Source organism: Saccopteryx bilineata, chromosome 1 (assembly GCF_036850765.1).
Source record: "Saccopteryx bilineata isolate mSacBil1 chromosome 1, mSacBil1_pri_phased_curated, whole genome shotgun sequence".
Taxonomy (NCBI): Eukaryota; Metazoa; Chordata; class Mammalia; order Chiroptera; family Emballonuridae; genus Saccopteryx; species Saccopteryx bilineata.
This window is the reverse complement of record NC_089490.1, coordinates 62,715,821-62,737,660: the sequence shown is the minus strand read 5'-3', so window position 1 is coordinate 62,737,660 and position 21,840 is coordinate 62,715,821. Positions and strand designations below refer to the sequence as shown.

General features: G+C 40.7%; 1 protein-coding gene across 1 annotated transcript in view; it reads left to right on the top strand.

The window, feature by feature from the left end:
* Nucleotides 1-15,570, top strand: part of RRAGD (Ras related GTP binding D) — a 47,717-nt gene extending 32,147 nt beyond the window's left edge. The window contains exons 6-7 of the mRNA XM_066254263.1: nt 7,829-7,977; nt 12,692-15,570. Coding sequence (XP_066110360.1) covers nt 7,829-7,977; nt 12,692-12,843 — 301 coding nt within the window. The 3' untranslated portion in view covers nt 12,844-15,570. The remainder of the gene's footprint in view (nt 1-7,828; nt 7,978-12,691) is intronic.
* Nucleotides 15,571-21,840: the final 6,270 nt, after the last annotated feature.

Sequence of the window (21,840 nt, the reverse complement as noted above, 5' to 3'; positions counted from 1 at the left end):
TGGTTGTACTACTTTACATTCCCACCAACAGTGGATGAGGGTTCCTTTTTCTCCACAACCTCTCCAACATTTGCTATTACCTGTCTTGTTAATAATAGCTAGTCTAACAGGTGTGAGGTGATATCTCATTGCAGTTTTGATTTGCATTTCTCTAATAACTAAAGAAGATGAGCATCTTTTCATATATCTGTTGGCCATTTGTATTTCTTCCTGGGAGAAGTGTCTGTTCATATCCTCTTCCCATTTTTTTATTGGATTGTTTGTTTGTTTGTTGTTGAGTTTTATGAGTTCTTTGTATATTTTGGCTATTAGGCCCTTATCTGAGCTGTTGTTTAAAAATATCATTTCCCAATTAGTTGGCTGTCTGTTTATCTTGTTATCAATTTCTCTTGCTGAACAAAAACTTCTTAGTCTGATGTAGTCCCATTCATTAATTTTTGCTTTCACTTCTCTTGCCTGTGGTGTCAAATTCATAAAATGCTCTTTAAAGCCCAGGTACCTTTGAGACATTTTACATTTACTTACTAGGTTTTAATATTTTTGTTTTAAATGATTGAGATCTATAAATAAATATAATATTTAGCATGCAATAATAAATATCGAATAAATTTTTGACATTTTGCTAATAACCTCATTGCATACATTATTGCTGTGGTAATCAAATACAATGAGCAACACAGTTAATCTGGCACATTGCATACATTATATCATTTAATTCTCCACTATTCCATGAGTTGGGAATGACTGTCCCCACTTTAAAGATGAGAAAACTGAGGTTCACATTGGTTAAGTTTCTAATCTTTACTCACCCTGTCAATAGGAACAGAACTGAAATTTGAACTCAAGCTTAACTGATTCCTGGGATTTCTGTACTGAAAATCGGTAATCATATTGTAATATCTTACACACTTGGGAGAGGCTAATAGAATCTTTGAACTCTAAATAAATATCTCATATTAACAACAGTTCTATTTTCTCCTTTGTACTGGGCATAACTACTTTTTTTTTAATATACTTTTTATTTTTTATTATTACTTATTTATAGTTGACATTCAATATTATATTAGCTTCAGGTGTACAGCATAGTGGTTAGACATTTAAGTAACTTACAGTGATCCCTTCAATAATATAATTTGATTATCATCTGTTGTGGGCAGCAGAGAATTTTAAACAAAGCAAACATGACCTGTTTATTATTATGACCTTACATTCTTAGGAAACAGAACTTTTTGTACACTTAAAATCATATAAAATAAACAAAGAGTGGGGAAAAATGATTGTTTCACCAGACATAGAAACGATTCCACATAATTATAAATGTGCTGAGTGGGTGTCATACAGTGAATGAGTATGAACTAGTTTGTCTCTTAAGACATCAAGTTGTTTCTGTCTGTTTATGTTGGATTTATAACCTCATCCAATCATTGATGACTTTAAGCTTTTGTTCATCTTCCTCTTTACTCACTGTGACCTGCTTGATATAGCCTCTTCTTCTGTGAGAGTCTCAGTCTCACCATTTCTCTCTTCTGTCTGAAAATCCTGTGCCCACTCAGTTCAGATTCTCTTTGTTAACTGTGTTACACACATGTGCATGCACATTCCCTTGTTATGAAAAAGGGGAAGTGATACTTCACAGGACTGTAGTGAGGGTTTAAAATCCTGGATAAATGTAGCTGCTATAATTATTACTATTATTATCATTATTGAACACTGTCATCTGGCTTTAGAAGTAGACCTTATTTCCTAAGATTATTGTCCCACAGTAACTGATTATTTTTAAAGTGTAAGTGTATGACCTTGAAATAGCCATGGAAGCTGAATGTACCCCTGATCACATTCTAGGCTGCCGTGGTGATCAAATACAATGAGCAACACAATTAATCGGGCACGTATTTAACTATATGCATAATCATTATTGTGCCATATGATAATTAGACATAAGTGGTAAGTTGTTCATGTAATTGACATTCATCCGAGTTACTTTTACCCAGCTAAAACAACATGAGGAAGGAGGGGAGTGAAAGAGGAGGGAACTGGGTCCTGTTGGATTGTTTTTCTGTGGTTGAGTGCAGTGATCCTGAGAAACCACCACGTACAGTGAGAACCAGTCTGGGTCACAAATGGGGCCCTAGGGTTTTCTCAGACTGTTTTATTGGGCTGCCAAGGAGCCAGCCTAGTTACGAGTGGGGGAGGGCGGGGATGTGTGCAACAGCCCAGGAAGCAGGCGGGTTGCCAGTTCCCAGCTGCTCCCTGGAGACCAGCTGGATTTAGAAGCAGGTGACCTGGAGCCTCAGTCAGCCTGCTCAGGAATGTCAGCTGAGCTTCTGCTAAGGCCGGCCAGCTCTACACACGCACGCTTTAAAATACATCTCATCCTCCTGTTTTCATGGCTTTGTAGATGGAAATACGAGTAGTAGAAACTAGTTGTTGCAGTCATGAAACCTCACCAAATGTTTACTTTTCTCTGATTATGAATGTAATTTGTGTTTGTGTCTGTCTATATCGCATAACATTACATTTACTTGGAAGTTTTAAATGTAGTTTTCTTCAATGGTTAAAATTTTTAAATGTTTTAGTTTATTCTCCGAATATTACTTATAAGCAAGAGAAATTCAGTCTAGAAAAAGAGTAACTAAAAATAGTACAAAGGAAGGTAAGAATTCTGTTAAAACATTGTTAACATCTGAGGTGTGACACTTCTGAAAATTTTTCTTTACTTTTCTGATAGGTTATAGTGAGTTGAATCCTAACTAAAAAACAAACACAATTTACTTTAAAAAACACACATTTCATGTGCTTTTTTTTTAAATTTTTATTTATTTATTTTAGTGAATAGAGACAAGGAGAGAGATAGAGAGAGAGAAAGAGAGAAGGGGGAGAGGAGCAGGAAGCATCAACCCCGCTATGTACCTTGACCTGGCAAGCCCAGGGTTTTGAACTGGCAACTTCAGCATTCAGGTCTATGCTTGATCCACTGCACCACCACAGGTCAGGCCACAATTTACTTTTAAGTAACCATGTATGTGCCAGTGCAAAATACTCTCAAAACTAAAAACCTGCATTTCCTTTAAAATACTCTGCAACTCAGGTGTAGAGCCAGTAACTGCGGTCGCCATCACAGCCACCTGGCCAGCATAGGTTTGCATTTGATTCGGAATGATGGTAATGAAGCAACAGAGCCAAAAACTGGTGTTTCATTTTCCTTTAATCCTAGCTCTCACCCGGAGAGTGAGAATATAAACACAGCGAGAAACACTTTCCTTTCAGGGCTCCCAAAGCCACTGCTGACTCATCCGAGTTTTCCTAGAATCAAAGGCTTCCACCTCACCAGTCTTATTCACCTCTGTTCCCCATCTCCTTCTCCTTCATGAACTGGCTTCTCCCTCCCCCATTCCACCATTTTGGCTGCCTCTCCACGTGGCTTCCCTGCCCGGCTCCAGCCTGGGCTCCTTTTCCCTACAAGAATGTGGCCATTCTCCCCCAAATGGCCTCCTAGCTCCTCCTTTTAAAACATTTTGGCGTGGCCTGACCTGTGGTGGCGCAGTGGGTAAAGCTTCGACCTGGAAATGCTGAGGTTGCAGGTTCGAAACCCTGAGCTTGCTTGGTCAAGGCACATATGGGAGTTGATGCTTCCTGCTCCTACCCCCCTTCTCTCTCTCCCCCTCTCTCTCTCCTTTCCAAAATAAATAAATTAAAAAAAACAAAAACAAAAACCTTTTGGAGTGAAAGCCCTCCCCCAACACACATTAGCATAACCATGCCCATCCCAAGCAAGAAGGGCAACTAGTTGTATCACGTGAGGGCAACGGCCATCTTGAACAATAAGGGTGAGAAAAAATAACTTTATCTGCCCAACATCAGTCATTTTCATTTAATCTTGCTTGTCAGGCTATCCTCTTGTGATATTTATGAGATTAAAAGCAGTAATAAAATTAGTCAGATGAGTTTGAAGTCCTGGCTATGCCCCCATCATCAGTTTTGACCAAAGTTATCTTATTTTCCCCAATTTCCATTCTTCAATACCTTGGAGGACTCTTGTGCCAGACAATAAAATGCATGGTTTAAGAACTAAGACCAGTGCCCATCGCGGAGTACATGTGTAATAAACCCTGGCTTTTACTATGCAGAAGTGATAAGGTTTAGCAGCAGCTGAATTATTATGCTGCATTAATAAGGCTTATTTGACAAAAGTTCAACTAAGTCAGATTTCAGGTCAGTTGTTTATAAACTTGGGAAGTAAAAATAATTCAGAAAATGTGTACACAGTTTCAAATAAGGGGAAGAGGTATAGGGAAGTACTCCTTTGTCTATGAGCAAAGAACACAGAAAACTGATTACATCAGCGTTTCAGAGGGTCCTGTTTCAATCACTAAGGCCAGGGGTCCCCAAACTACGGCCCACGGGCCACATGCGGCCCCCTGAGGCCATTTATCTGGCCCCACTGCACTTCCCGAAGGAACACCTCTTTCATTGCTGGTCAGTGAGAGGAGCACATTGACCATCTCATTAGCCAAAAGCAGGCCCATAGTTCCCATTGAAATACTGGTCAGTTTGTTGATTTAAATTTACTTGTTCTTTATTTTAAATATTATATTCCCGTTTTGTTTTTTTACTTTAAAATAAGATATGTGCAGTGTGCATAGGGATTTGTTCATAGTTTTTTTTTATAGTCCGGCCCTCCAACGGTCTGAGGGACAGTGAACTGGCCCCCTGTGTAAAAAGTTTGGGGACCCTGACTAAGGCTATGGGAACTCTGAACTATTCACCTCAAGTGATGTGCCTTTGTGGTATGCAGATTGTTTTTGAGCTAAAGCCAACTTTAGCCTGGGGCTCAAGAGAAACTTCTGTTCCACCCCCCTAAACTACCTAGAAGAACTTGAATTAGGCGCCTTGCCCATAGTAAGAGATTATTAGTGATAACCTTTCTGACCCACCTATCTGGCAGGGCAGACTTTTACTGACTAAATATTTTCTTATCATTCTTCAATGACCCTTTGAAGCCCTCAAGGTATATTACCTCATCCATGGCTCAGGATGCCTTACAAACCTCAGTCCCCCTTGTTGTCTCAATCTCTCACGCATGTGAGAGGTTATAAGGTGCTCCCATGTATAAGATGCACCTTCAATTTGGGGCTGAAATTTGGGGGGAAAAAGTATTACATAAAGTTATTGTACTCAAGTTTTATTCATCATAAAATTCACACAACTCTTCATCACTGTGAGAACTCCCATCCATTAATTAGCTTGTCCTCATCTGTGTCTGATGACAGATTACTGTCTTCAACAATGAGCAAAAAAACAAGCGTGAAAAAGTGGGAAATGCAAGTAAAAAAATCTACAACCACTGTAAAAGATGCACCCAGTTATAGACCCCAAATTAAAAAAAAAAAAAAAAAAAAAAAAAAGTGGTGCATCTTATACATGGGAAAATACGTTAATTTGTCTCTTGTTTAGTTATTAGACTAGCCACAAGAACTTTGAGGGTAAAGGAAAGTTTGTTCCACTCCAACAAGGCCATAATAATAATAATAATAATAATAGCAGTTAACGTCATTATGCATTTTGCATGTTCTCAGTACTATGCTCAGTGCTATAATATGTATTGTTTCATTACATTAGGAAACTTTGAAGTAATTACTGTTAGTATACAGTTGAGGAAATTGAGGCTCAAAGAAGTCATTCCACTTGCCTAAGTTCACATAGTAAGTAAGCTGAGATTCAAACCCAAATCATCTATGCCTGCAGCCAAGTGAAATAAGCCAGTCAGAGAAAGAGAAGTGCCATATGATTTCATTCATATGTGGAATCTAATGAACATAATAAACTAACAAACAAAGTAGAAACAGAACCTGGCCTGTGGTGGCGCAGTGGACAGAGCATCAACCTGGAATGCTGCGGCCCCCGGTTTGAAACCCTGGACTTGCCTGGTCAAAGCACGTAAGACAAGCAAGCAGGAAACAACTAAAGTGAAGCAACTATGAGTTGACACTTCCCACTCCTCACCCCTTCTCTGCAAAATTAATAAATAAAATCTAAAAAACAAAATAGGCCTGACTTGTGGTGGCACAGTGGATAAAGCATCGACCTGGAAATACCAAGGTCTCCAGTTCAAAACCCTGGGCTTGCCTGGTCAAGGCACATATGGGAGTTGATGCTTCCAGCTCCTCCCCCCCTTCTTTCTCTCTCTCTGTCTCTCCCTCCCCTCTCTAAAATGAATAAATAAAAAATATTTTTTAAAAAATTAAAAAAATAAAATAAAATAAAAAACAAAATAGAAACAGACGTATAGGTAGAACAGACTGACAGCTGTCGGGGTGGAGGGTTGCAGGGATGGGTGAAAAAGATGAAGGGATTAAGCAGAGGAATAACAACAACTCATAGAGAACAGCATGGTGATTATCGGAGGGAAGTGGATGGGAGGAGGTAGCAGAGGGTAAAGGGGATCAGTGGTGATGGAAGGAGACTTGACTTGGGGTGGTGAACGCCCAGTATGATATACAGATGATGTATTAAAGAATTGTACACCCGAAACCCGTATAAATTAACCAGTGTCGCCCCCAATAAATTTAATAAAAAGTAAAAGTAAAGCAAAAAATAGACCAATCTAACTTTTTATTTTAAAAGGTATCAAACCTACAGAAAATGTGCAAGAATAGTACAATAAATTCCTATATAGCCTTCATTGGGATTCACCCATTTTTTAATCATAATTTGCCATATTTGCTGTCTATCTCTCTTTATTCCGTATTGTTTGTGCTGAACCATTTGGGAGTAAGTTGCAGTCATGATTCTTTGATCCTAGTTACTTGAACATCTGTCTCTTAAGAACAAGGACTTTTTTTTTTATAGGACCACAGTGTAATTATCCAAGTAAGCATATTTAGCATGGCTACATTACTCTATTCTCTAATACATAGTTCATATCCAAATTTTACCAGTGGTCCCACGTCTATCTTTTATATTGGTTTTTCCCCAATCCAGCATCTACTTCATTGGCTGTCATGCATTTTTAGTTTTTTGAATTTGGAACAGTTCTTCAGTCTTTCATCAGAGCATGCCCTGTTTCTTTTTTTCTTTTAATAATTTTATTTTTTTAATGGGGTGACATCAATAAATCAGGATACATATATTCAAAGATAACATGTCCAGGTTATCTTGTCATTCAATTATGTTGCATACCCATCACCCAAAGTCAGATTGTCCTCTGTCACCTTCTATCTAGTTTTCTTTGTGCCCCCTCCCCCTTTCCCTTCTTTTCTTTTTAATGTTCATAAGAAGTCCCCCCCCCCCACATTGATTTGAGAGAGAAAGAGAGAGGAAGGGAATGGGGGAAAGAGAAAGAGAGAGAGAGAAGCATCAACTCGTTTTTCCAGTTAGTTCCATTTAGTTGTGCACTCATTGGCTGCTGCTGTGCCTTGACCGGGGGTGGAATCTGTGACCTCAGCATGCCAGGATGGCTATCCACTGAGCTACCCAGCCAGGGCAGCCCATGGTTTTGACAGCCTGGTATTCAGTCATGAGAAAACAATAAGCCCTTGTGGGCTGCAAAGGGGAGAAGAGCTAACCCCCATCCCTCACCTGTGTCCCTCCGTTGCCTGGAGAATTGACCAGCTGCCACAAGAGCCGCTCACTGTGTCAGTAGGAAAGTGACTGTCTATACTGTGTACATTCTTGTGATTTTGTGTGTCTGAGATCTTTAGCTGAAAGACACTATAAGTGTAAACTACTTGTCGTTATCATTCTTTGTGTTAAAGCTGGTCTTTGTTGCCAGGATACAACTTGTTCTTTCTCAATGGTCAAATATGTTTTGGTTTCTGTCTCCATTTAGTCTCAAAGAAGATGGAGCAGGAACCCCCTATGACAAGGAATCAACAGCCATTATAAAGCTGAATAATACCACAGTTCTTTATTTAAAAGAGGTGACAAAGTTCCTGGCTCTTGTTTGCTTTGTCAGAGAGGAAAGCTTTGACAGAAAAGGTAATTTGTATGTGTGTGATTTAAATGAAGCATTTCCATTCAGACTGCCTTTACTGCTTCTTGAATGTGGACGGGGAACAGCATGCCTCTGGAAGCTTCCAGACTTCAGTCACAGGCCCCCTTGGCTTCTGCCCATATTAGTCTTGTTTGGGGGATCTGTGAGCCAGCCTGCCCTCTAGAGAGAGCTGCAATGAGGTGGAAGTGGAAACAGCTGTCTTCCCAGGAGCCTAAGCTTTTCTGGGGATGAAGCTAACTGGGGTGTTGCCAGGCTGTAAAGTTGCTCACCAAGGGGAGGGCGCCTAGCCGGCAGTGAGGCCGAGGCCCTCCTGGTCCGCACCCTTAGAAGGTTTTAGGGACATGTGACTTCTTGTGCTCCTGTGTAAAGGAGGGAGGGGACTCATACAGCATTAAAGGTAGACAGTATTTAACTTCTGTTCAGCCTCTGTATATTCTTCAGTCCTCGAAACACAGGGATGACATCATGATTCTGAAAAGAGAAGGGATGGATATACTTAATGGCATCACCAAATTTCTTTTTTTTTTTTTCATTTTTCTGAAGCTGGAAACAGGGAGAGACAGTCAGACAGACTCCCGCATGCGCCCGACCAGGATCCACCCGGCACGCCCACCATGGGGCAACGCTCTGCCCATCAGGGGGCGATGCTCCGCCCATCCTGGGCGTTGCCATGTTGCGACCAGAGCCACTCTAGCGCCCGAGGCAGAGGCCACAGAGCCATCCCCAGCGCCCGGGCCATCCTTGCTCCAATGGAGCCTTGGCTGCGGGTGGGGGGAAGAGAGAGACAGAGAGGAAAGCGCGGCGGAGGGGTGGAGAAGCAAATGTGTGCTTCTCCTGTGTGCCCTGGCCGGGAATCGAACCCGGGTCCTCCGCACGCTAGGCCGACGCTCTACTGCTGAGCCAACCGGCCAGGGCCCAAATTTCCTTTTTTTAGTTTTATTTTAAAACCAAAGCAGTTTGCCTCATAAAAGTAATCACTTTCTTCCTGCTACCTAAACAGGGAACCGCTGCCTTACTGCTGTACCTGGGATTTTTGCTAGTAACTAGGGTATGATTTACCAATTTGTTGGGTAAAAAGATTCCCAACAAAGTGACAATAGTATTATTTTCTGAATAGTCTTTTTTTCCCCTTATAAATAGCAATACATATTTATTATAAAAATACTTGGAAAATTTAGTAAAGTATAAAGAACAAAATAAAACCACTCAGTTTTCACCTTTTAGAGCTAAATCTCATGTTAAATTTCTGAAAGTTGCTTTTTTTCTTCTGCCCTCCTTCTCTCTCCCTGTCATCTTCCCTCCCTCTCTTTCATCATCTCTTCTCTCCTTCCTTCTAACAGAAATGCGACCAGGTTGTCTATAGAGTTTTAGTAAATTTTTTTTTTTTTTCATTTTTCTGAAGCTGGAAACAGGGAGAGACAGTCAGACTCCCGCATGCGCCCGACCGGGATCCACCCGGCACGCCCACCAGGGGCGACGCTCTGCCCACCAGGGGGCGATGCTCTGCCCATCCTGGGCGTCGCCATGTTGCGACCAGAGCCACTCTAGCGCCTGAGGCAGAGGCCACAGAGCCATCCCCAGCGCCCGGGCCATCTTTGCTCCAATGGAGCCTTGGCTGCGGGAGGGGAAGAGAGAGACAGAGAGGAAAGCACGGCGGAGGGGTGGAGAAGCAAATGTGCGCTTCTCCTGTGTGCCCTGGCCGGGAATCGAACCCGGGTCCTCCGCACGCTAGGCCGACGCTCTACCACTGAGCCAACCGGCCAGGGCTCTATAGAGTTTTATATGGTGTTGTTTTCACTTACTTTTATCTTGAAATTTTAAAAAATTCATTGAGCATGAAAACAATTTAGATTTTTACTTTTTTATAAAAGTAAGATTAATTTAGAAAATTTAAAAATAACAAATAAGCAAAAACAATTATTGATAAGCTTCTCACTCATATACTATTAACAATTTCTACGATAAGCTTTTCAGATACTAACAATTTCTACATAACTTTCCAGCCTTTTTCATATATATATTATATATGTGAGATTGTATGATAAATACTACTTTATAACCTTCACTTAAATTATTATAGACATCTTTCCAGTTTACGAAATCTTTTTTACCACATCATTTTAATGGTTGTGGTAGTTTCTTCTATTGTTAAAAATTTATATTTTTAGATTTTTTTTTTCTGAAGTGAGAAGCAGGGAAGCAGAGAGACAGACTCCCGCATGTGCCCATCCGGGGTTCACCCGGCATGCCCACTGGGGGGCGATGCTTTGCCCATCTGAGGTGTTGCTCCATTGCAACTGGAGCCATTCTAGCACCTGAGGCAGAGGCCATGGAGCCATCCTCAGCACCTGGGCCAACTTTGCTCCTATGGAGCCTTGGCTGTGAGAGGGGAAGAGAGAGATAGAGAAAAAAGAGAGGGGGAGGGGTGGAGAAGCAGATGGACACTTCTCCTGTGTGCCCTGGCCAGAATCGAACCCAGCACTTCCACGTGTTGGGCCAGTGCTCTACCACTGAGCCAGCTGGCCAGGGCTTTTAGATTTTAATATTACAAATAATCTATGATGACCTTCTTTGCACTAAGTATTTGTCTGCATCTTTGGTTATTTTCTCAGGGTAAACTTCAACAAATGGAATTACTTATATCAAAGGGTAGACACATTTTGGTGGCTTCTAATACATTATTACCAAAAATGTTCTTTAGAAAGTTGTTTTTGTTTGTGTGTGTGTGTGACAGAGACAGAGAGAGGGACAGACATGGAGAAAGATGAGAAGCATCAATTCTTTGTTGTGGCACCTTAGTTGTTCATTGATTGCTTTCTCATATGTGCCTTGACTTGGGAGCTCCAATCAAGCTAGTGACCCCTTGCTCAAGCCAGCGACCTTGGGCTTCAAGCCAGTGACCATCCATGCTCAAGTTGGATGAGCTTTTGCTTAAACCTGCGACCTTGGGGTTCCAAACCTGGGTCCTCAGTGTCCCATGCCACCATTCTAGCCATTATGCCACTGCCTGGTCAGGCCTCTTCTTATTTTCATCTTGCAGAAGGTAAGAACAGATCATATAATAAATTCATGGAATTATTAAAATAGTATCATACCTTGTTTCACTCTCTCAATTACAGGTGACTTTACCCAGATCCAGGAAATAGAAGTGACTTTCTCCCAATATGAGCTCAGGGCATCAGTGTACAGCAGTCAGGGCTAAAGATTCCTGGGCTTCTCCCTATGTCCCTGTGTGGGATCAGTTGTGTACATTGTGTTTAAACTATGATATGTATATTTCCTTGGTTAAAGATATTTTCAGAATTTATATTTGATGATTACTATTTCCTGTTGATTTTGGAAGCTAAGAAAAATAAAAGTAATAACAAGTAGTTCAAATACAGTTCCCAAACCATCTAAGATGGTAGCAAGTCCTAAAATCATATTAATCTGGAAAGCTTATTTATTTTGAACTGATTTTAGATTTAACAGAAAACTTCTAAAAAACAGTACATAGTTTACATATATTTTTATCTAGCTTTCCCAAATGTCAACACCTTACATACTATATATAGCACAGTTATCAAAACCAGGGAATTAATATCAGTATAATGGTATCAATAAAACTATAGACCTTATGCAAATTTCACCAGTTTTTCCAAAAATATCTTCTGTTCAAGATCCCAAATCCTTGGCTGGATGCTCAATTCCTTGGGTCTTCAGAAGCATCATCTGAGTGGAGAGAAATAATGGTTGGGCTGGTTGTTTTAATAAGTTTTAAAGATAGAACCAACTGCCCTATCCTAATTGGTGTAAACATCAGGTTGATCTCAACACTGACAATCCAGTGCTGATGATGACCAAATACACTCAAGACTTTGTACTACTAATTGATTACTGAAAACACAGGAAGATTCTCCCCTGCTCATTTAAAATGTACATGATATTTGAGATCTGAGAATGTCATTGCTTGTTGAACTCATGAGCTTGAGTTGACATAGGGTGACTGCTACCAGTGTACAATTGGGGACTTTGCTTTCCCCAGGGCTTATGACAATGGTTGAAATGTAGCATATATCCAGTACGTATTGATTGGTTACTTGATTGATAGCCACACTCAGTCAGGCTCTACTTCCACTTAAGAGTCAATTTAATAATGCCTTTTGGGGAAAAGTAATAGTAAATATTTCATTTAAAATATATCTTTATTGTAAAAAAAATTTAATTCTGAGAAGTCAAAAAAATGTGCAGTTCACTTGGTTTTTCAAAACTTTTGGGTCATAGACACCTTTGAAAATGTGGTATATACTCTGAAAATTTTCCTTAGGGAAAAATATACATTCATAAAACTTTGCCTTCAATTCTTTTTTTTTAATTCTTTTTATTTATTTATTTATTTTAGAGAAGAGAGAGATACAGAGAAAGAGAAGGAGGGGAGGAGCAGGAAGTGTCAAGTCCTATATGTGCCTTAACCGGGCAAGCCCAGGGTTTTGAACCGGTGACCTCAGTGTTCCAGGTCAACACTATCCACTGTGCCACCACAAGTCAGGCTGCTTTCAATTCTTGAAGGCCAGCTGCAGACCCCGGGGTGGTCTGTGGACCTTATGTTAAGGCCGCTCCTCTACTGCCCCCTACTGGTTCATCCTCGCCATAACTGACATGAAAAGATGGAGATTATTTCTATGTGACATTTCTAAATATTTTTGTTTTCTTCTCCAGGGCTTATTGACTATAATTTTCATTGCTTCCGGAAGGCCATCCATGAAGTTTTTGAGGTGAGAATGAAAGTGGTAAAATCACGAAAGGTTCAGAATCGGCTGCAGAAGAAAAAAGGAGCCACTCCCAATGGGACCCCTAGAGTGCTGCTGTAGGTGAGGTTTCAGGAACATCTTTTGAAATGAGACCTTTCAGTGAGGCTGCCGCACTGTGTTGCACTAGGAAGAGGAAGAAGGTGATTGGGACATGTGACATAAATTTGTAAAAAGAAATTTCTGCAACCGTCTTGATCTTTTCTTTTTTAAATAAAGCAAGCACTTTGAAGCAAAAACTTGTATATTAACAATGAAGTGAAATCCACTGTAATTTCATTACACAAATGTAAACTTTTATGGTCTGTAGTCAGAAAAATCCTGTGTGAGTACTGCCAGGAACTGTATGTATTTTGCACTTTTTCATGTTTTCTTCTCATTGAACTAAACTTTGATAAAACAACTTTTCTAAGCTTTTTTCTGTACTTGGTGTCAAGGACATGCATACTGTAGTTCCTAGCTCTGTGGCAATCGGAAACTAATGAGAAGTGATGCGTTAGCAATGACTTTTTATAAATTTGGGAATCTTTGTTACCAATTATTGAGAAAAGTCATTTTTCAATGGAGATGGAACAGATTGGGGCAGCCAGCCCCAGGAGCACTAAGAACTGTCCCTTGTTTATAAGTAGATAAACAGGAGTTTTGTTGAATAATATTAGCCCTAAACTTATCCGAACATGTCTGTAGCCGTGTCAGCGCTTTCCTGTTCAGCAGTTTTTACAAAGCTCTTCACCTCAGCACACATCTCTATCATCATTTTTACAGAGAGGTTGTTTCTTTTTGCTGTATTACTGTTTTTCAGAACATTTGGGACCAGATTTCCAAAATGGTGCCGGTCATTGGAGACAAATAAGAGTGTCGTTGATTTGCAAGGTTTCTGGAGGCTTTGTTGTACCTGCCACCCAGGCTAAAGTAGCATCAGAGGCCGTGTGGTTTCCCAAATATAGGTGATTGGCAACAGCAGGTATAAAAACAGATGCACAGTTATTCTGTATGTTTGGCCCTGTGGAATGGGCCTGTTACTGTACAACATTTGAAATGTTTATTTAGGACCAGCTATTTTTTACTGCTCCATGATCACAGAAAATGTCTCAGATCTCTACCACAGAGCTGAACCCTGCTGGGTACATTTGTCACCTCTGAGTGTCCTTCTCATCTGTGACAGTGTGCCTTGTAGACTCTGCCTCTTCCCACCTTATGATCAAACTAGAGCTCAGCTTGCCAGCAGCATTCCCTGTAGCTGAAAAGCCATCCCCAAAACCCCTAAAGATCAGTGGGAAGGGGACAGCCAGAGGCAGCTTTATAGTTACCTATGTATTTGTTTCTATGAAATTCTTTCACTTATGTTTACTTTAGACTAGTAGCAAGTTAAGAGACTCCAAAATCTACCCACTTCCCAAACTATTCTACGTAAATGATAATTCTAGGTCCATCCCAAGGGTCAGTCAGTGCCTAAGGCATGCTTATGGGTATTAGAAAAGAATTTTTTTTTTCTTTTAGCAGAGATGCTTAGGGATATCAAAGCTGCTCCTAGCAAACTGTATCAAGTTCCTAAAGCAACTAGTCCTTGAAACGCTCTCACTTCTGTCTGTGGCTTCTTACTCTCCCCTCTCCTGTCTCTCTTCAAGTCCTTCTTTGAAGCTGCTAATTGCAGTTTAAAATAAGAGCTGATGTGGCGTTTACAGTTTAAGCCCTTCCAAGGGGCTATGGAAGAAAATTTCTAAAAATCATGAAGGAGCCCTAACTCCCTTCCTCATAATTTTTGCTCAGAAAACTGGGTGAGTAGTCTTTTCCCTGATTTCCATACCATGTTGGATCTTTGCCAGTAGGCCTGGTTCAGGTGGGTTATTCTTATAAATCTAAGTCTCTAAAATTTTTATACAATGTTTCTTTTTGAGTAAACAAATAAAGAATTGCTTTTCTAATGTGACTTTATCCTCAAGATAGAGACATTTGCCTACCTGGTAGAACACACATTACTTAGGTACACACATACGTTATGGTAACCAGGTGGAGCTTTCATTTTTGAGCTGGGTATATGATGGGTTTTTGTTAAAATGTGCCTTAAGCCTATTACTTCAGGAGCAAGTGATTCTTTGGGGGAAAGGTAAAATGAATGCTATGGCATAAGGACCCAAGTTTTGGTACAAAGTGTACTCTTTGGTTAATCACACACTAATATATATATAGATTACTGCCTCAAACCTGTAAGCATGGCAGTGACCTCTCGCTCAAAGAGAGATGTAGCAGTTAACGTCTAAGCATTCATTTTTCGAAGTCTGTGCCATTGGAATTACAAAATCTCTCAATTCCTTTTGCATTTTATTTATAATATGGGACTTAGCTTACTGTGATGTTTATGGCCACATTTAGGTCTCAAATCCAAGACTATAAATACAAAGCTGAAATACATAGCTACAGCTATACTGCTCTAGAACATTTTTGCTTATTTTCAAAGGTTGAGAACTGGACATACAGGTTTCTAGGGCAATTGAAATTTCTGTGTGGAGGTGAGATTGTGAATATCAATCATCTTTGGTTATTTTCAATTATGTAGATTAGTGTGTATGAGTGGGGTAGAATGTTTTTGAAGGAATATAAATAAAAAACTGTTGACATTCTTGGACAGTGTTATTTTGTGAACATAGTATATTTTGGACCCTTAAATATAAAATGACTAAAAACACAGCAATATTGTTATATACGGGTTATATACTACTAACTCTGTTTGAAACATACTCCAGAAAAACAGCCAATGGTCTTGATTATTAAAATACAGTATGCATTCAACTTATATGGATTGTGTGTTATTTGTAATTAAGTATCCTAAATTTTACCTTGGCATCATTTATAACCATTGTTAAACCATTGCTTTCACAAATGTTAACCACCAGTTTAAAAGCTTGTGCCATACACTCATGATTGGGTAAGCTCTCATTTTATTTTAGGCATACTCATAACTAATCTTTCAGGTTTCAGAATGGTCTCTTTGGTGAAAAGGAAGTGTGGTGTTTCATGTTTGTAAGGTTGTTTACCATACACACATATTACCTCTTTATTGGCCCTCTTTGGTCCCTTTTGCAAAATGTGTTTGTTCTGCCTGACCAGTGGTGACACAGCAGACAGAACATTGACCTGGGATGCTGAGGTCCCAGGTTTGAAACCCTGAGGTCCCTGGCTTTGAGCATGGGCTTATCCAGCTTGACCACAGCATCCCTGGCTTGAGTGTGGGAACATTGGCATGATCCTAATTCCTAGTCATCTGGAAATTCTCTTTCTAATAGTCCACCTTATCACTCCTTACTTGTTTAGTAAGATTCTACTCTGTAATGACTTGTACAGATCCTCTAAGAGTTCTCAGAGAGGGCTAGCCTTATGAAATCCTCTTTCTGTTGGAAAACCTGATCTGAAATGATTCCAAGATTTTTAATCATTGCTGAAGATGAGTTTAAGAAAAAGAAAACATTGTCTTTAACACCTTTTTTTTTTTTTAGGTGAGGGGTGGTGAGATAGGCAGACTCCTGCACCCTGACTGGAATCCACCCAGCATCCCCATCTGGGACAGATGCTGGAGAACCAATCTATTTTAAGTGCCTGAGGCTTATGCTTTCCAATGGCACTGTCCTCAGTGCCTGGGGCCATGCTCTAATCAATCAAGCCATGGGTTATAGGAGGGGAAAAGGGAGAAAAGGAAGGGGGGAGAAGCAGACGGTCACTTCTCCTGTGTACCCTGACCCAGAATCAAACCAGGGATGTCCATACATTCTGGCTGATGCTCTATCCATTTAGCCATCATCCAGGGCCACAACAGAATTATTTAATACTCAATAGATACCAAGTACACACGGTGTACCACATGCTGCTCTTACAGGCGTTTATATAACTTATTTTGATAAACCCAAAAGGTATGTGCTGTTATCACTCCTATTTTACTGATGAGGCAACTGATTTCAAAGAAGGGAAATAATTTGGTAAAGATCACAAAACTAGTAAGACATGAGGTTCAGAGTTCAACTCAAGAATCCATTCTATCAACTTCTACCCTGAGCAACCTCATCAGATGTCCCTTAAATGCTCTCCTTTCGCAACTATGAAAAGGGAGATTAAAGTTTAAGATTTCTGCTGCATGAGTTTATGAAGGTTGAGATGCAGAGATATTTAAAATACCTTTCCTTACACGAGATTCAAGAGGACACTCTTCAGAATGTGCTTCACTCAGAGAAGAAAGGCAACAAATACTATTTTTTTTCCTGATCCAGTCAGTCACTCTAGTGCCAAAAATAATATTAACAGAATGTTGAAATATCAGAAGTCCCTGCTGGTTGGCTCAGTGCTAGAGCCTCAGCCTAGCATTGGAGGTCCCAGGTTTGATTCCCCATCAGGGCACGCAGGAGAAATGACCATCTGCATCTCCACCCCTCCCCGTACACTCCCCCCCCCTCCCCACAGCCATGGCTCGAATGGTTCTAGCAAAGTTGGTCCTGAGCACTAAGGATGGCTCCATGGCCTTGCCTCAGGTGCTAAAATAGGTTGGTTGCTGAGCAATGGAGCAGCCACCCCAGATGGGCGGAGCATCACCCCATAGGGGGCTTGCTGGGTGGATCCCGGTCAGGGCACATGCAGGAATCTGTCTCTCTGCCTCTCCACCTCTCAATAAAATAAAAAAGAAGATAAAGGAAACTTAAATACATTTTACAGTCCTTTGGTTTTCTAAGATGCAATAGTATATCAAACCTGAGAAAACCAAGAGAAAAGAACCCGTGTATTTAACTTTTTACTTTGAGTTTTTAATATAGGTAACAATTTATAGAAAATAAAATATTGATCTGGATTAAAATTCAGAAAGATACATTTTAGTCCTAATCCTTCAGACCTATATTTAAAATTGCCTTCAGTATATTTCTGCTGGACTGTTCTATAAGAGGAGCCTCAAATTTAATATGTCCATTCCTGACCAGGCAGTGGCACAGTGGATAGAGCGTCAGCCTGGGATGCAGAGGACCCAGGTTCGAAACCCTGAGGTTGCTCTCTTGAGCACAGGCTCACCAGCTTGAGTGCAGAGTCGCCAACTTGAGCATGGGATCATAGACATGACCCCATGGTCACTGGCTTAAAGACCAAGGTTGCTGGCTTGAGCAAGGAGTCACTCACTCTGCTGGAGCCCCCTTCTCAGTTAAGGCACATATGAGAAAGCAATCAGTGAACAACTAAGGAGCCACAACGAAGAATTGATGCTTCTCATCTCTCTCCCTTTCTGTCTGTGCCTATCCCTCTCTCTGTCTCTCTCTGTCTCTGTCACAAAAAAAGAAAAGGAAATAACAAAATCCAAAATAAGACCTTTAATACTAGTCCAGTAAACACCCATCAATGGTCTGTCTTTGTAGAATATTACATTTTTAATTTTAATAAATGATTTAGCAGTTAAAGCTGAGATGGGAGTTGGTCCTTGGTATTTAATCTTGGGAAAATAAATTATCTTTAAAAATGGAATGACCATGTAAACTTATACTCAAAGCAATATGTTTGAGTGGTATGATTTCAACTGCTCTGGGACAGAACTGTAGGAATTAACCCTTTATGAAATGCATTTTAAACTGTTGTTCAAGCCCTGGCCGGTTGGCTCAGTGGTAGAGCGTCGGCCTGGTGTGCAGGAGTCCCGGGTTTGATCCCCGGCCAGGGCACACAGGAGAAGCGCCCATCTGCTTCTCCACCCCTCCCCCTCTCCTTCCTCTCTGTCTCTCTCTTCCCCTCCCACAGCCAAGGCTCCATTGGAGCAAAGTTTGCCTGCGCGCTGAGGATGGCTCTGTGGCCTCTGCCTCAGGCGCTAGAGTGGCTCTGGTTGCAACAGAGCAATGGTCCAGATGGGCAGAGCATCACTCCCTGGTGGGCAGGCCGGATGGATCCTGGTCAGGCGCATGCGGGAGTCTGTCTGTCTCCCCTTTTCCAACTTCAGAAAAATACAAAAAAAAAAACTTTGTTGTTGTGAGCCACAATAAATACAATGTACATTATTACATACTCATATTTGCAAATATTTTAAAAGTTCTCATGAAGTACTATCCTTTCTTTATGCAACACATTCTAGTATTTATCTCTCATTTAAAAAAATTTTTAAAGGATTATTTTTTTTTAAGATTTTATTTATTGATTTTAGAGAGAGGAGAGAGGGAGGAGAGAAAGGGGAGAGAGAGGAGCAGGAAGCACCAACTCAACTTATAGTTGTTGCTTCCCATATATGCCTTGACCAGGCAAGCCCAAGGTTTCGAACCTGAGACCTAGGCTGTCCAGGTTGACACTTTATCCACTGCGCCACCACAGGTCAGGCTTTATTTATTTTATTTTTTTAAATCTCACAATTCACTAAATGGGTCATGACCTGCAATTTGTAAAGCACTGCTAGAGTGAACCCATTGGTCAGATCAGAAATTCCTGAGTATTTTCTTTCCAAACTAAAATATTTCTTGTTCTCTCTGTTAATTTTAACATCTTAAGAAATGTAGGGAAAATTCTGATCAACTTCTTGAATTTTTCTTTCATTTGGTCAGGGTCTTCTGCTGTGTTCACCAGAGCAGAGCGGTTTTACTTATCATTGCCTATCCTTGGATGTTTTGTCTGCTGGCTTGCATTATAAGTGGAGGCAGGAGGGTTCAGGGGGCTAAGGCCCTGAAAGGGTCATCTATTACTATAGACTCTATCCTTGACTATAATAAATAATTAACTTTATTTGGAGTTTAGTACCTCATGAGTCCATATGTAACTTCTATGGGGTCCTTTGTTAATTTAGATGATATTGGTCTTATACAAATAAAGAATCCATCTGTTTGCCCTTGTATGCTATTCTGACACTCCAGCTAGACAAGCTCTTTCCTTATGGAAGGGAGCTGATAGAGCCTCTAAACTCAGGGCTGGAGGAGTGGGGTGGAAGGAGGCATCCACTAGCATCAAGCACCGCAGGTTTTGACCACCCTGCTTCCTCTATCTGTGCAGTCCCCCCAAACTGAAAGTCAAAAAACTAAGACCCTTCCCTGAATGGCCAACTACAGTAGAGCAATTAAGAACTCAGATTCTCCCATGCTAACTTCACTGCCACTTTGGAGAATTCCATTCCTACAGCTGTTTCTGTTTGCTGCCAGCTTCCATTATTGCTTAAGTCTCAGCTTCGCTCTCTCCGCCTCTGGCCTTGGGGAGAGCTCACCCCTGTTGTGCTCTGCCTTCTTCAGTAGTCAGTACCAAGACTTGCTTCCTTCCAGTCCTCTCTATAGCGTGGTCCTGGCAGTCAGGCTCTCACTTCCCCTCCCTGGGAAGCAGTCATTAAAGGGGCTGCTTGAGAAAGACCAGTGCTCTGTCTTTATCTTGGTGGAAGAGGGGGGATATCAGACTTTCAGTGTGCAAGAAATAGTACTTTCTTTTTTTTTTTTTTTAATAATTTTATTTTTTTAATGGGGCGACATTGATAAATCAGGATACATATATTCAAAGATAACATGTCCAGGTTATCTTGTCGTTCAATTATGTTGCATACCCATCACCCAAAGTCAGATTGTCCTGTCACCTATCTATTAAATAGTTTTCTTTGTGCCCCTCCCCCTCCCCCTTTCCCTCTCCCTCTCCCCCCCCCCCACCCCGTAACCACCACACTCTTATCAATGTCTCTTAGTCTCACTTTTATGTCCCACCTACGTATGGAATAATGCAGTTTCTGTTTTTTTCTGATTTATAAGAAATAGTACTTTCAATTCATGTCATAATGCTTCATTTAATGCCCTAGGGGGCTTGGGCCAGTGTTTCACAAAGTTACCTGGTCTTAAGAATCAACAAGCGCGCTTAAATGCAAATTCCTATCTCTACCCCAGTCTTCTTGAATCAGAAACTCTGGTCAGGGGTGTGGGAGTCTGTATTTTAATAAGCACTCTAGCGCAATTCTTATCATTTAGGAGACATTGTTTGGCCTGTGGTTGTGAAAAGGGGTGGTGAGGGAGGACTAGGATTAGAGTCACCTGGGGAGCTTCCATCATTTCTCCACTCCTCCATAAACACATACAAAACCCCTCAAGTTTTAGTGTTGCTTTCCAACTTGATCATGTAGCTTTTTTAATCTCCCTGTTTCACAGGGAGGGGAAGCAAGTGCCTGATTACCAGGATCACCTCATCGAGGTCTGGGAGGAGTCAGGGCCTGGTTACTGACTCCTGAAGAAGGCAGAGCATGATAGGGGTGAGCTCCCCAAGGCCAGAAGCAGAGAGAACGAAGCCGAGGGACTTCAGCAATAATGGAAACTGGCAACAAACAGAAACAGCTTTTAATCTACAATTTTATGGATATAAATTAAATAACTAAAAAGTCTATTTAAACCATTTACTAATTTAGATATATAAATACTTATTCACATTTACTATCACAAATTATACAAAATGGTATTAATTTGCTTTTTTCCTCACTCAAATCATCCTTCACAGGCGTCTTCTATAGCAGGGTCTTTATGAACATTGGAACAACATTTTGAGTCATCTAACAGTTTCTTTCTAGTTATTTAAGATAGAATATGTTTTAAGTTGAGTAGGATGCTGTCAGTGGAGATTTTACTGAGTCTCCAGAACCATCTGTTAAATACTGGACAGCTCCCTCCTCCTGCGCCCTCCCCCCCTACCTTGCGTATTCATAATCTCCACATTTAAGTACTTGTGTTCTTCTTTTCAGTGATTGTTTAAAAAGTCAATGAATAGGCCTGACCTGTGGTGGCACAGTGGATAAAGTGTCGACCTGGAAATGCTGAGGTCACTGGTTCAAAACCCTGGGCTTGCCTGGTCAAGGCACATATGGGAGTTGATGCTTCCAGCTCCTCCCTCCTTCTCTCTCTCTGTCTCTCTCTCTGTCTCTCTGTCTCTCTCTCTCTTCTCTCTCTCCTCTCTAAAAATGAATAAATAAAATAAAAAAAATTAAAAAAAAAGTCAATGAATAATAATCCTCAATAATTAACTAATATGTTTTCAGCTATCTCCCCCTGATTTTGTTATGTGACCCTTATAACACAGAAAACTGCCATTGCTTGAGGTCCTTTCAAG